This window comes from Sarcophilus harrisii, chromosome 3 (assembly GCF_902635505.1).
Source record: "Sarcophilus harrisii chromosome 3, mSarHar1.11, whole genome shotgun sequence".
Lineage (NCBI taxonomy): Eukaryota > Metazoa > Chordata > Mammalia > Dasyuromorphia > Dasyuridae > Sarcophilus > Sarcophilus harrisii.
In genome coordinates this window covers 577,999,529-578,013,505 of record NC_045428.1, presented here as the reverse complement: position 1 = coordinate 578,013,505, position 13,977 = coordinate 577,999,529, and the positions used below count along the sequence as shown (strand labels likewise).

The following is a 13,977-nucleotide window of genomic DNA, read 5'->3' as shown; positions in this document are numbered from 1 at the left end:
TTTATACTGATGTAGCTTGGGGCAAATTCAGGCAGGCTCAGCGATTCAGGCCAAGGGTGGCTGGGCTATTAGATCTATGACCCAAGAAAGCTGTCTAAATCCTATGAAAGACCCCCATGTTAGCATTCAGCCCCCACAATGAAAAAGAGAATAGAACACTGAACTTCAAAGTAGGAAGACCTAGGTTCAAATACTGCCTCAGACACAAGCTGCTGAATTCTGGGCAAGTAACTGGATCTCACTTCTACGTCAGGTAAATGCAGAGATTGAACTCAGTGGACTCAAGATCCCTTCCAGCAATAAACAGATGATTGTTCCCTAAGATGCAGCTCAGGCATCAGATCCAAAGAACTCTCCTCTCTCTGGCTATTACTGGCACTGTGTGTGATAGTAATGGAGATAGATGCCCCTCTTCACTCAGACTGGAGCTACCTAAACCATATTTCCAGGCTTAGGGCTAGGAAGAAAATATGGGAAGCCCTCTTAGCTTAGTCACCTCACCCAGCTTGGGTATTTAGGGATAATCTTAGCCTCCCTTCTCTTCCCTTTCCCTACTTCCTCCTTGTCCACTCCTCTTCTGTTCCCTACCTGTGGTCTTACCCACAATCCAACATCCCACTTGCTTTTTCTCTGCTGTCTCCAGGCTCTTTGCCTCCTCCATACTTCTCCTAACTGTTCTGTTGCGCTCTCTCTCTCTCTCTCTCTCTCTCTCTCTCTCTCTCTCTCTCCCTCTTCTAGAAGTGAGAGCTTTGAGGTGCAGAAAGAGTAAGTAACAGGCCTGCTTTCTAATCTGCCTTTGCTTGAGGTGCAATGGGGGAGGGAGGATCAGGGGAAACACCAACAGTAGAAAAGAGACCTTGGACTTGGGATAGTATAAATAGAGCAAAAGATGAACTGAGGGATGACTGAGTGTTGTTCTGACAGCTGGTGCTGGGTGCTGAGGGGAAGCCCTCCCTGTTATGCCAGGAGGAAAAGAATATGCCATAGAATAAGTGGATTTGTTTCCTCCACCCGAACATTCCTGTCTGTTTTGCCTATGAAAATAATTTCCATTTGTGCCCCTCCTCTCCACCTTTCCTTTCCTTCTTCCTCTCCAGTGGCCCTTCCTGGAACTGCTTAAATATACCATCCCTCAGACCAAGAAGAGGGGAGAATGATTTGCTCCTGACTGGATTCAAATCCCTTCCCCCAGACCACCCCTTGATTTTCTCCCCCACCCCCTACCCCCAACCTCACCAGATACAATCCAGGAAATGCAAACTTGACACTGAGACTTTGCATGTTATCACACAGAACCACAACACCAACCTTCCTTGCCCAAACCCCCCACCTCAACTCCGTACATCCTCATCCCTCTGTTTCATGAAGAACCACTCTTCTGGACCAACTCCCCAGAGAATTTGAGTCTTTTATCAGGGCTGGGTTGGAAGCTGAAGTGTGTGTGTGTGTGTGTGTGTGTGTGTGTGTGTGTGTGTGTGTGTTTAACAAGGAGTGGGGGTGCCAGATGCTGGGGCACTTGAGTCCAGTGAGGTCCTGGGTTCCCAGGGCCCTGGGCCAAGACAATTTAGTTCAAGGATCACCAAGCTTTGCTGATGAAGCATAGGGGTGGGTCTGGGATACTCAGGGAGGCTCCTCCCTAAGGCCAGAGAACCAGGGAACAAAGGTCAGGTGACTGGCCAGGGAGATCACAGATCAGGGTGAACACCCTGCTGCATCAGACACAGTCCCTTTCCCTCTGGGCTTATACAGCCCCATCATGAGCCTCCAGGGGCATTCATCCATGGGCTGTCCCACTGGAGCCAGTAAAGCTAGCTCCCTCCCACTGCGTAAGTATTGGCTGACCGACTAGTGAAATTGAGGTGGAGGGAGAGCGGGGAGGCAAAGCATAGGGTTCAGGGAGGAGGAAGCTGCTTGGTAGAGAGACTAGTCTGGATACCAAGAGTTTTTACTCCTCTGGGGACCAGAGGGATTTTCCAGGATTCTCAGGTATTTGCTAAAAAGCTGTGCTGCGCAGCCAAGCAGGACCATGCCTTCCTCGGGCTCACCTCATGGCTGGGTCCTGCCTGGCCAGGATGGGGAAGGCCTTTGCTGGCCTTGCGCTCTAGAGCAGGCTAGCCAGGACTGTCCGGTGTGGAGGGGGGATGGGACTTGGGCCGGGAGTCTCTCATGCCACAGCATTCTTTTTCTTGGACCAGGTACCAAGTCCTTCAATATGATGTCCCCAACGGGAGACAACTCTGAACTCCTGGCAGAGATCAAAGCTGGCAAGAGTTTGAAGCCAACGCCACAGAGCAAGGGCCTCACCACAGTCTTCTCAGGCAGTGGACAGCCCTCTTCTCTGGTAAGGCATGGAGCCCCCTCGTCGGTCTCATGCCTCCAGCCTCAGTCTCTGGAAGCCTCCTGTGGGAGTGTTCTCGATCACCATGCCTTCCCTTTCCAGACGGATGCTCCACCCCTGTCTCCATCACTGACCCGGGCCAGGAGCCCCACTCCACCAGCCACTTCCGTTCCAGAGGCAGAAGGAGACCCCCACCAGCCTGTTCTCAATGGCAGTTTGGCCCCACCGCTGACTGTGGCCCAGAACTTGCAGCTGGATGTTGAGACTGTGATCCCCACACATGATGAGCAGGGACGCCCCATTCCCGAGTGGAAGAGGCAAGTGATGGTACGGAAGCTGCAGATGAAGATGCAGGAGGAAGAGGAGCAGAGGCGAAAGGTGGGCCTGGGACTGGGTTGACTCTGCCTCCCCACTATCACTCCCGTCTATGGGTTCTTTGGGAACTCTCTTTCTTGACCCTCCGGAAAATTCAGAGCCTGTCCCTTGATCACCGGCCTGGTATCTCCCCCCTTCTCTTCATTTATCCCTCCCTGCTCTCTGCCAGCAACTGGCGACTCTTTGACAGATTGTCTGAGCAGATATCCAAGTCATATACTCAGGGACCTATTCTCCAACAACAAAAGAGAGAGAGACAGAGAGAGACAGAGAGAGAGAGACAGAGACAGAGACAGAGACAGACAGAGAGAGAGAGAGAGAAAGAGAGACAGAGACAGAGAGAGAGAGAGAAACTTTTGTTTTTAATAAATGAAAGAGACAAAAAGATATTTATGCTGTCCCCTCTTCTGAGGAGAGTCTTGTAGGTCCAGACCGAGAGAATCCTCAGGACGCAGAGCTATGAGTCTCCAAAATATGGACCGAGAGCCAAAATCAGGAGTTCTTACATTTTTTATTTGCCATGGACTCTTTTGGTCTTCCAGGAAAGTCCATGGGCCCCTTTTCAGATTAAATTTTGCAAATTTTGAAAGAAATGCTCAATTTGAGTTATGAGTCATTGAAAATAACAATGTAATCTTCTCCCATGCCATTCATACACTCCCTGGAACGGCCCGGCCCCAGGTGAAGAAACTCTGCCCCAGCCAAGATTTCTCTTCCTTTGCTGTTCAGAAAAGGAGGAATTTGCCATGGGCCATTCCCAGGCCACATTTTCTCTGGAGCAAATGCTTTCTCTCACTTAGAGAAAAATGTTAGAGATTCAGGAAATTTGAAACAAAAATACAACTACAAAAGCTTCCCAGAAGCAGTGGCGCCAGTTAGAGGAAGTCAAGGGGCACCTATGTTGGAAGGGTCACAGCAGGAGGCCACTGGACGGGGATACAAGGGACTCCTAGGATCAGCATGGGATGGGTGATCCTTTGGGGATGAATCGGTGGGAGGGACTTGATTACCTTTCAACTGAGGTCTTGTGAGTGCTAGCCCCAAGCTTGAGACCAGGACAAGGGGCTATATCTGGGCTAAGTGGAGGGCCTTGTCTAGGACCCCGTTTCAATGCCTTTTACGTGTTCCCTTGGTGGTGTAATGAGCGACCAGGCTCAGAGACCATGTCCACAGCAGCAGCGAACCAGATCCTGCCTGGCTCACTCTTCTGCTCAACCAGCGTGCCCCGGAGGGGGCTGCATCGAGCTCTCACCCTGCTCCTGGCCCTTCTTGGCCGAAGCCGCCTCTTCATTGGCTGCTGCCCCAGCCCACCTCGCAGCCCCGCCGGCCCGCCATTACACCACCCAGGACATGTAAAGGCTGAGTGTGTGCAGCCTGCGGGCCACCGGGAGTGGGGCCAGAGGGAGACCTGCGTTCCCCTCCCCTCTCTTCTCTTCCCCGTCTTAGCTGACCGCTGGCTACTGCTGCTACCAACCAGAGGGCTGGAGGTTCTCCCACACACACAATGCCATGCTGGGGCCCTTTGGGGAGCTCATGACTGAAGAAGATATCAACCGCATCGAGCAACAAATCGAAAACCTCCAGGTGGTTCATAAGGCCCAGAAGCTCGAGGCGCAGCTGGAGCAGCTGGAACTCGAGCTGCAGCAGCTGCTGCCCGTCTCTGCTGCCGTGTCCACCCACCGTTTCACAGTCAACCCCCGCCGCATGCAGGGCCGGGCCGCCGACCTGCCCGCCTGGTGCAGCAGGATCTCCACTCTGCTCAAGAGCATGGCCATACTGCTGGCCACCCTGGGCGGCCGGCCCGCCCACCTCACAGATCTGGTGACCGCCGAGACGGGGCAGCCCCTGGCCCCCGTGGACTGGCGGCCAGACTCCGTGGGCCTGGGCCGCTCGTACTCCTTCAGCTGCAGCCGAGAGGAGGTGGCCCGAGAGATCTTGGAGTGCGGGGTCTCGGTCAAGAATCTCAAAGCCAATTTTGAGACGCAAGCACGAAGCCAGGAGGCCGAGTACTGGTACCCACGCAAGCTCTCGTTGCCCGTCAGCGTCACGGTCTCTGACGTCTTTAGCAGGGAGCCTATCCTGGAGGAAGACTATGTGTCCGGAAGCCCGGCTCAGCCACGTCTGGGAGGGCACCCGGTGGGTGGTCCTTCCACCGCCAACGGGTCTGGGCACTTCCTGGGGGAGCCAGCGGAGCCATCATCCCCCGAAGACCCCTTAGCCAGGCTGTATCCCCCAGAGGAGCCCGGCGACGAGGTGACGATTTTTGAGCCGGAACAGCTAGCACAAAGCCCACCCCTCTCCACCGAGCTTCGAGGCGTCCAGGACTATATTGACATGCGGAAGGAGCGGATCGTCTACCTCTTTCTGGAGCACTGGCGCAAGTGGACTTTCAGCGGCCCCGGGCGCCAGACCCAGGCCCGCCTGCGCAGGCTGCTTCCCCGAGTGGTGGCCGCCGGGGCCCCGGAGCCCGAGCCCCAGCAGGGGCTGGAGGAGCCCGCCCACCAAAGCCCCGGGAACGACCACCGGTTGCTGTACTTCATGAAACAGCGGCAAGTGGTGGGCAAATTGCTGGCACACTGGCGGAGTCTCATGTGCCAGGTACCCTCCCGGCAGCTGCGCCGCCTGAGCCGGGTGCAGGGTCTGTACTGGCCCGAGCACTTCCTGCCCCACGTGGGGGGAGTGCCGGCCAGCTACGACAGCCTCACCTTGGACCTCTTCATGCTGGGCTATTTCCAGCTGCTGGAGATGCGCATGAGCCGGGAGGAGCGCAAGTTCCGCCACCTGCTGTGCTACGAGATGTTCGACAGGCTGGGCAGCCATCCGTGGGAGCTCATCCGCCTCTTCCACAGAGTGGTGCTGGAGGAAGTGGAGGCTGGGCGTCGGGACTGGCAGGATGGCTTCGAGGATCTGAAGAGGGCGTTCTTTGGGGACAGCCCCGAGCCCCCCGCTGAGGAGCCTCTGCCCCAGCCCCAAGCGCAGGGCTCTGTACCCCGCCCTCCACCCCCGCCGCTGCCGCCCCCGCTGCCCCAGGCCGAGCCCTCGACGAGCCCGGTGCCGCCGGCTCTAGATCGGGCCGACTCTCTGCAGCTGGTAGCCGAGATGGGCGAGTTCAGCAACGAGGATATCTGCCGCTACATCGACCGGAGCTTCTCGTTCTGGAAGGAGAAGGAAGCCGAGTTGTTCGACATTTGAGCAGCAGAAAGGGAGAAAAGTCATGGCAGCTGTCCACTGGGAATGGTGGACTCCACCCTCGTGGCTCCACTTCGTTCACTTCGGGAACTAGAGAAATAGGAACTGGACGAGTGAGGGCAGGGCGAAGCCTTTTGCCCAGAATCTGAAACCCAGCTAGGCTAAAGCTGAATGGGGTTGGATCTTTAGCAGCTGTGTCTTTAGGAAGCTGGGAGGTGCCTGGGATAGAAAGGTGGCTCCCCAGAGCAGCCACTGAGCCTGGGATAGATCCCCTCCAAGGCATGATTCTCTCCAAAAGAAGGTACTCTTTCCAGGACCCAGACTCACTGTCCAGTGCAGACCGGACCCCCAGCTATCATTTCGTTGGAAGGCCTGCAGCCCTGGAACCACTAAAGAAGTAGCTCCTGCCAACCAGACAGGACCTTTAGGGTTTTGCAATTAGGGCCTGAGACTGGGAACTGGGGAAGTTCCAAGCCCTGATTCGGCCAGAGAGTCTGGGACTGGGGAAACTGAGTTGTGTGCAGTGTGATGTGTGCAGATTACCTCTCCCTTGTTACAGGATAATAAAGATCTTTGCCTTGAAGAGGTGCCTGCCAGGGGTAGGCCCCAGACTGTCTTTGCCTTTTAGCTCCTCCCTTTCTACAACCCCACAGGGTTCTCAGGAAGGGCACTCTTTCCCATCAGCAAAGCAGTTGACAAGCAGGATACCTGGGTAGTACTCCTGCTGCCTTGGACTATCCTCAGGTTTTATCCTCAAGGCAGAGCCAGAGTCAAGGACTGGTCATATTATAAGTATCTTTTCATCTGTCCCAATGAAATTCCCCATCCCCCCTCCACCATCCTCCAAGATGTCACTTTACCTTCATTCCTGTGGTTCTACTCCTTGCCATTTGTTTTGGCCCTGCTTTGAGGTGGGGGAGTGGAACAGCTGTGTAAGCTTATGGTTTAGGAAATGAGGTGAGTGTGGTATAAGATGCAAATTATTTTCAGGGATTATTGGAAGTTTTCTCAGTAAAATCAGGGATAAAGCAAGGTCATCATCGCCATTTCCAATATAATTTTATGTAGTATTAGAAACTCTGAGAGGCAGTGGATATAGTGGTAGACTTAAAGCCAAGAAGACGTAGATTCAAGTCCCTCTTCTGATATTTAGTAGCTTTATGACCTCGGACATATCACTTAGCCACTGTATGACCTTAGTGAGTTATAGACAGGTTGTGATCTGCCTTGATGGTGGGAATTTCCAGACCTCCAAAATCATAGTTTCTTGGGGTCTTGATTAGAAGTAGTAAGTATAACAAAGGGGGTGGGGAGAGGAGGAGGAAAGAGAGAGGGAAAAAAATGATGGTAATCTCTAGCCCTGAAGGTTTTTAAAAGAAGAGGCTAAAAACTATTTTCTCCTACTTTTCTTTCTACTTCCTCCTTCTAAGGGTTTTCCATCCTCAATTCCCAGACCTCATTTCCTGATTTTTTAGTCGCTAAGACCTCTAGGATCCAGAGTTTTTCCCCCTCTCCTAATTATGAGGAATCATCCCCTGGATTCTGACTTCCTCCCCACCTCACTGCATACGCTACCCCTGAACTGGTCTGGTTGTGTTACAGGAGGAGGAGGAGGAAGCCCGTCTAGCCAGCATGCCTGCCTGGAGGAGGGACATCCTTCGGAAGAAGATGGAGGAGGAGAGGTAATGTTGAGGTCTAGATTAATGGCCTTAAAAGTGAATTAGTGTGGGACGGCATACTACAAGGAGTGGGAGCAGAACTAGGAAGCACTCCTAACCCTCTATTTGTTTCTCCTTCTAGGGAGCAAAAACGGTGAGTGTGACACCTGTTCTCCTTGGAAACGCCTCAGCCAAGTTCTTCATACCCCTCTTTCTCCCAAGCATCTCAGATACTCCATTCTGTTCTCTGCAACCCTACATCTCTCCCTTTAGTAATCTTTGCTGCTCATTTTTTCCTGCCATCTTCTCTCTCCAATAACATTGGCCATTATCCGAGTCTCTCCCCCATATTTTTCTGTTGTGCCCATTTCTTGGTTTCCGTATAGCCTGACTGGCTGCTATCATTCTGTCTCCTATGACCTGACATGTCATATTTCTGTCCTCTCTTACCTTGATCTGTTGCCTCATTTGTCTCCCCCTAACCAAATGATACCCCATTTCTCTGACCTCCCATAACCTTCCCAGCTGCCCCTCTCCTTCTAGTCTCCTAAGGGGATAACTGACATACCATACTCATCTTTCTGTCTCTCAGCACTTCCTCCCCACAACCGTGCTTGCTGTAGTCTTCTTCCCCCTCCCCAGTACCTTAGATTCATCTCTCATCCTCTCTCTGTCTCTGTCTCTGTCTCTGTCTCTGTCTCTCTCTCTGTCTCTCCTCCCTCCCTCCCCCCACTCTATCTCATCCTGAGTTCTTTGGTAATCAGACAAGAAGAGGAGAAACTGAGGCAGGAGGAGGAGCGACGGGAGAAGGAGCAGTCCGAGAAGCTCAGGACACTGGGGTATGACGAGACCAAACTGGTGCCCTGGCAGAAACAGATAATCCTGAAGAAAGGAGACATTGCGAAGCATTAGGTGCTGCGAGGGCCCTCCCTCCTCCCGCCCCCGCCCCAGCCTTTGCTGTGACTCACTCCGCCAGCCCCTCCCTCAGAGCTTCTGGGGCGGGGGAGAGAACTGGGGAGAGAGGATCCGGATAGGGCTTGGCGCGATGCGGGATCTGGGCTCTACCTCTGGAAACAAACCCTCCCCTAAAGCCCTGGTCCCTCAGTTTCTCCCCGACTCTCAGCCCCCACTCCCTCCCCCATCACACAATGTATCCGTGTAGCCACCTCCTTCTTCCCTAGATCATCCTCCATCCCCACCTCCGGGCCCCACAGTCCCGGGGAAACTGTGCCGCAGTCCGCATACAAAAAGTGCCCAAGCTGAGGACTCGGAGACAACCGCTGCTGATTTGCATGCTAGTTTGCATATGATTTGCATAGCATCGAACGTCAAAATGTACGACTAGCTCCCAAACCCCGTGGGTGGTTGTTTTCCCTGGTCCCTTTTCTGGGTACAGCCAGATCTACAGCCTCCGCCCTGACTCCTACTCCCCACGTTCGGGAGGGCTGACCTAGAGCGGCCTGGGACGTGGGGGGAGGGGACAAGAAAGGGGCGTGCGGAACTGCAGCTCTGTGGGGCTCTTTAATTAGTATTCTTCCCCTTCCATCCAGCTTTTCCCCTATCCGTAGTAAGGGATCAAGGCCCATTTCTCCCTTCCTCCCCCTCCTATCCCCCCACCCCCTCCCCGGGCTTGGTCCTCCCTCCCTCCCTCCCTCTCTCAGTTTGCTTTCAGTCATTTGTTTACCAGAAAGTGAAAGAAAATTAGCTACCCTGGGGCCCGAACACCCACACTCCCCAGCCCCGCTTATATACTCATTCCCTGACGACACGTAGCTTCTGCAGCCGCCTCGGGGGTACAGACTTCCGCAGCTGCCATATCACCCCCAAAGCCCTCCCCGGAACCCCGAGGCCCCCTCCCTAGGTCTTTACCGAGGGAAACTGTTGGGGGAAGGGCAGGGAGAGGAGCGGGATGGGGCTTTTGTGCTTTCCTTGGTTTTTTTCCTAAATGGTGTTTGTCACTTTCCTTCCGGCGCCCTCAGCGGAAAAGCCGGGGCCCACGTTCCCCACCCCTTCTTTTGCTCCATTAAAGGAATCCACCTGTTGTCCCAGGCTTGAGAAGTCTCGTTCATTCGGTCATTTTGCGTTTCTTTCTAGTTTCGACCCAAGTTTCTCCCTAGGGGAGGCGGGGCTTTGTACAGTGGGGCGGGAACCAAGGGATCGGAGGGTCATCTTTCCCAGCGACAAAGGAGCGCCCGGGAAAAGGGACGGAGGGAGGTTTGGGGTGATTTCTTCGTCGTGCCCTTCCCCCCCCCCCTCCCGCCACCGGGTTCATTTAGCTCCGGCCGCCTCTGGAACTTGACCCCAATTCATTCCACCTTCGGCGTCCTCGAGGAACTAATCCACCCCACCCGCACCCCACCCGCGCCCCCCAAAGCGATTACCCAGGCGGATTTGCCAAGGCAATTTAATAATAGCAAGTCGCCGCCGACCTCCTGGCTTTGACAGAGGTTAATGTCCCCTGCCCTAACACAGACACTCCCTCGGCTTCCGAGAGGGAGGAGGGGGAGGCGAGGGAGAAGGAATAACCCGCTCCGAAAGAGGGGCGAGATAAGTGACATAACATGTCTACAGACTTAAGTAACCATACTTAGGGGTTCCGGCGGACGCCACCTCGGGGGCCTGAGCCGCCTTTTTTTTTTTTAACCCTCCCCGGGCCGCCTGGTGGGAGGGAAGGATTGTCAAGGCGCCTAGAAGGCGTCAGTCCCTTCTCCGTCACGGTCACGGTCACGGGCCCCGCTGCAGCCGGCTGCGCAGATCTTCCGCGCAGCCTTCCAGTCCCATGCGCTCCAGGGCCGCGTAGACTGCGCCCAGCCCCGCCGGCTGCTGTTGGCGCCAGCGCTTGAGCATCTCGTACTGCTGGTCGCGAAAGCGGCCGATCTCCGCCTCCACAGCCTCGATCTCCGCCTCCCGAAGTCCCAGGGTCCGCACGAACTCCTTCCAGCGCCGCGCCGGCACCGCGTCCATCACCTCGTACAGCTGCGGGCCCGGCTGCAGAGTGCCGGCCCCAGGCCCTAGATCGACCGGGGGAAAATGGAAGGGGGCAGGCCGGGGAAAGGGGGGGGGGTAGGGGAATCACAGGGGGCCAAGGCGGGTCGGACCGGCTCCAGGGCTGCGTTCCCCATCCCAGGCCCTAAGAGAGGAAGGCGTCTAAGCCATCTGCTCACCATTCCCTCTGCTGGACGGCTGGCCCCAGAGCACAGGCCATGCGTCTTCCGGGCCCGAGACTTCGCGGGCCAGCGGAGGGCTGCTGGGACCTCGGGTTCCCACAAGCTGGAGGGCACACGCTTCGTTGTACCTACTCAGAGGCAGGGAAGCTCTGCTACCAAGGGAAGGGTTGAGTATCTGAAAGCAGAAATCATTCATTCATTCCCTTCCCCAAGCAATGATCATCACTCAGTCCCAGCACAGCTGGCGCTGACACACCCTCCCCCCTGCCCGAAAAACCCATCTTCCGTACCCACTGGCGTTTCAAGGTCTCCATCTCCGCTTCATCTGCCAAATGAGACCAAAAAAGAACCAGTCAATTGCTGAACTGGGCTCCAGCCCCTCTAAATCCCTTCTTCAGCATCTCTCTAGGCCTGTTTCCAGCTTCTATGAAAATCTAAGCTAGGATCCTTTTTTCCCCCCTGAGGCAATTGGGGTTAAGTGACTTGCCCAGGGTCACACAACTAGGAAGTGTTAAGAGTCTGAGACCACATTTGATCTCGGGTCCTCCTGACTTCGAGGCTAGTGCTCCATCCACTGCAGGATTCTTAGGTGGGGTTAGGAGAGGGACTTACAAAGAACCTGGGGCTTTGGGACCCAGCTTTTCCGGTAGATGTAGAACAGGCCCCATCCTAGCAAGAGCAGAACTGTTAGCGATGGGGGCACCACCAGGAAGTACTGGAGCCAGACGCCTGAGAGAGAAAGACGTCTGGAATAAGAAACCCCTCTGATCTTTGATCCTGACCTCCAGGAAGGTCAGAAGCATTCCCCAAAAACTCATCCCCAAAAAGTGTCCAAACACTTACCCTGCTTGGAGCTAGAGATCCCCGAGCACATCTCTGAATGGCTCCCGGAATCATTTCCACAATGGATACTAGTGGACTTGGGCTTAGGTGGAGGGTAGGGAACCAGCCTGCTGGCTGTAGACAGTTTCTTTTCACTCTCAGGACTGTAAAATAGGCCAAGAAATACTGTAATAGAACTCACACTTCAACGAATCCCCTCTGAATATGAACCCTCATTTTGGGGGTAAAGAATTCCAAGCCAATGTTTCTACAAAGCAGAGGATCATCTTTCACTTTCTCCCTCTCTTTTTCTTTTGGTTTTGGCTGCAGTGGGAATTATATTGCCTAAATTAGGGGTATACCTTACTGGAGCCCCTAGAGCCAAGTAGCCAAACCTTCCCAGCATCCTTCCACCGCCTGTTGTTAATCCACTTAGCCACTAATAGTGACTCCAAGGAGCTGTCCTTCTTCCCACTTATCCTGTGCTCTTTTGTTCCCTATTCCCAGACCCCAAATTTTACCTCCCCTAGCCCCCATTCAACCCCAGATTCTCTCCCTTCTTGCCCTTGCACCCTATCCCAGTGACTTAGTTTCACTTTCCCAGCACCCCTGTCCCTACCCCAAGCATCCCCTTCCCTTCTTCCTGTGTGGTACATATAAACACACTTCCTCACCCACCCCACCCAGCAACACCCCATCCTAGGGGGAAACGGAGCTGCCCTGAAGGGCAGGATAGTTACGTGGGGCAAGGTGCTGTAACACAATTGTTCTTCAGGTCCTGACAAAAGCCTGGCAGACACTTCCCACAGACAGTGTCTTCTCTAGAACCTAGAAGCAACCCATAAGAACATGACATTAGATTTGGGGGCAGATAGAGCCAAGGATGATAAAGGCCCAAGCCATGAGGTGCTGGGGAGAAAAGGAGGGACTCACAAGGGGTCTGTATGTGTCGGTGCAGAACCTCACAGTCTTGGCACTGAAGGCAGAGGAAAGGTGAGTCAGACCGGCAGTGGTTTACAGCGCATTCGGGGAACCAGCCGGGGGCACAGCCACACTGGGTGTTGGCTGTGATGGAGCAGTTCCGGATGACAACCTGATGGGCAGGACCTGAGAGGCAGGAAGAAAGTCAGGCCTGGCCCGGTACAGTAACCCAGAACAAGACCTGCCTTCAGAAGACTGGGATTTTTGTCTTCAGCGTCAGAGCCCAGTTCCTGGCTCAGCATGTGTTGAATTGACTGGAATAAAGAAACTTAAAAGATAGATCAGACAGAAAGCAGAAAGAGACCAATATCCAATTAATACAGAGCCAGAGGAGAAGTAGAGATGGCCTGAGAGAGAATCAGAAATAGACCAATACAGAGAGAAAGGGGTGAAGGGAAGATAAGGGAGGTTAGAGAGATGAATGAATCGGGCGTAGACCAACACAGAAAGAGTGGAGAAAGGGAGCGACACTGAGAAAGACACACAGAAATACACAGAGCAGAGTGACATCCTCGAGAGACAAAGAACTAAAGAATGAATGGAGGAATAGAGAAAGAAAAAGTATAGAAATTAAATGTTTGTATTCTACCATCCTCATCACAGGCGTGACATCGACTACACAGCCTCTCCTTATGGTTCTCTCTAGATAAGAAGGTGTCCTGAGGGCAGGGTTGACAGGAGGAAGGGCCTTCCGGCTCAGTGCAGGGGGCTTCCAGGAAATGCCCTACAGATCAGAACGTCAAACCTCAGGGACAGATGAGTCAAAAAAAAAAGGGGGGGGGGGGAAGGCCAGGGTCCCAAATCCTCCCCAAGTTTTCTCAATTGATTTAAAGTGCCCACCCACCCCATCTTTGGGGTCCTTCCAATTCTTCCAGCTCATTCAAAGGTCCACAGACCCCAAACCCAAACAAAAAAACCCTTTGGACATTTTTTTAGAGATTTTGATTCTACCTCTCAACCCCTCCACTTTCCCCCAAAATATTTAGTTAGAAAGCGGGGATTTTGAAAAAAGGGCCTGGCTAACAGGGGCTCAGGGGAATCCCGGGTCCCGAATGGGGCCGACCAAAAAAAGATTTAATCCTCCCAAAAGCCTTTAAAAAAGGAAACTTTGTCCTCCAAACCCCCTCATAAGGGGAAGGTTCCCCTCCCAAAACCCCCCCCCGGGAGGGTTGGAAAACCTCCTCTCTTTGGAACAAAATGGGAATTTGGGGGTTTCCTCCCCTTTTCCCTTTCCAAAAAGTGCCCAAGGGACAAAAGAGTTGGGAATGGGTGGGCAGGACAATCTTTGGGCCCTAAAGTTGGGGGTTCCAGTTTCCAAGTTTCTGCCCATCCAAACACTTGAAAAAGGGGCCGGTTGGGGCCTTCAACTCCTAGCCCTGGTCCTGGGATTAACCCAAAGGGTTCTCTTGGGAACCGCCAGTTTCTGGTTTTCCCCCCCCTCCCCTAA

The 13,977-nt window shown here is 53.9% G+C and overlaps 3 protein-coding genes across 6 annotated transcripts in view; 2 read left to right on the top strand and 1 right to left on the bottom strand.

The window, feature by feature from the left end:
- The window catches only part of ESPN (espin), a 53,891-nt gene extending 43,802 nt beyond the window's left edge, over positions 1-10,089 (top strand). For 2 of the 4 annotated variants that reach the window (XM_031962953.1, XM_031962950.1), the window contains 5 exons: positions 2,196-2,341; positions 2,441-2,716; positions 7,505-7,584; positions 7,703-7,714; positions 8,325-10,089. In XM_031962953.1, coding sequence (XP_031818813.1) covers positions 2,196-2,341; positions 2,441-2,716; positions 7,505-7,584; positions 7,703-7,714; positions 8,325-8,472 — 662 coding nt within the window. In that variant the 3' untranslated portion in view covers positions 8,473-10,089. Of the gene's footprint in view, positions 1-2,195; positions 2,717-7,504; positions 7,585-7,702; positions 7,715-8,324 lie in introns of all 4 variants that reach the window. The other 2 variants (XM_031962952.1, XM_031962949.1) reach the window with 1 other exon arrangement.
- LOC116422857 (espin-like protein) lies at positions 3,606-6,727 on the top strand. Its single transcript, XM_031962954.1, has one exon. It carries the CDS (start codon positions 4,223-4,225, stop codon positions 5,903-5,905), a length of 1,683 nt encoding a protein of 560 aa, XP_031818814.1. The 5' UTR covers positions 3,606-4,222; the 3' UTR covers positions 5,906-6,727.
- A 100-nt stretch (positions 10,090-10,189) lies between the features above and the next one.
- On the bottom strand, positions 10,190-13,261 carry TNFRSF25 (TNF receptor superfamily member 25; the record flags this gene model as incomplete). The annotated part of the gene is made up of 8 exons (XM_031962955.1): positions 10,190-10,571; positions 10,725-10,902; positions 11,018-11,052; positions 11,340-11,456; positions 11,571-11,713; positions 12,290-12,377; positions 12,483-12,656; positions 13,120-13,261. Coding segments are annotated over 8 exons (1,164 nt in total), but the record flags the coding sequence as incomplete, so codon positions are not given.
- Positions 13,262-13,977: the final 716 nt, after the last annotated feature.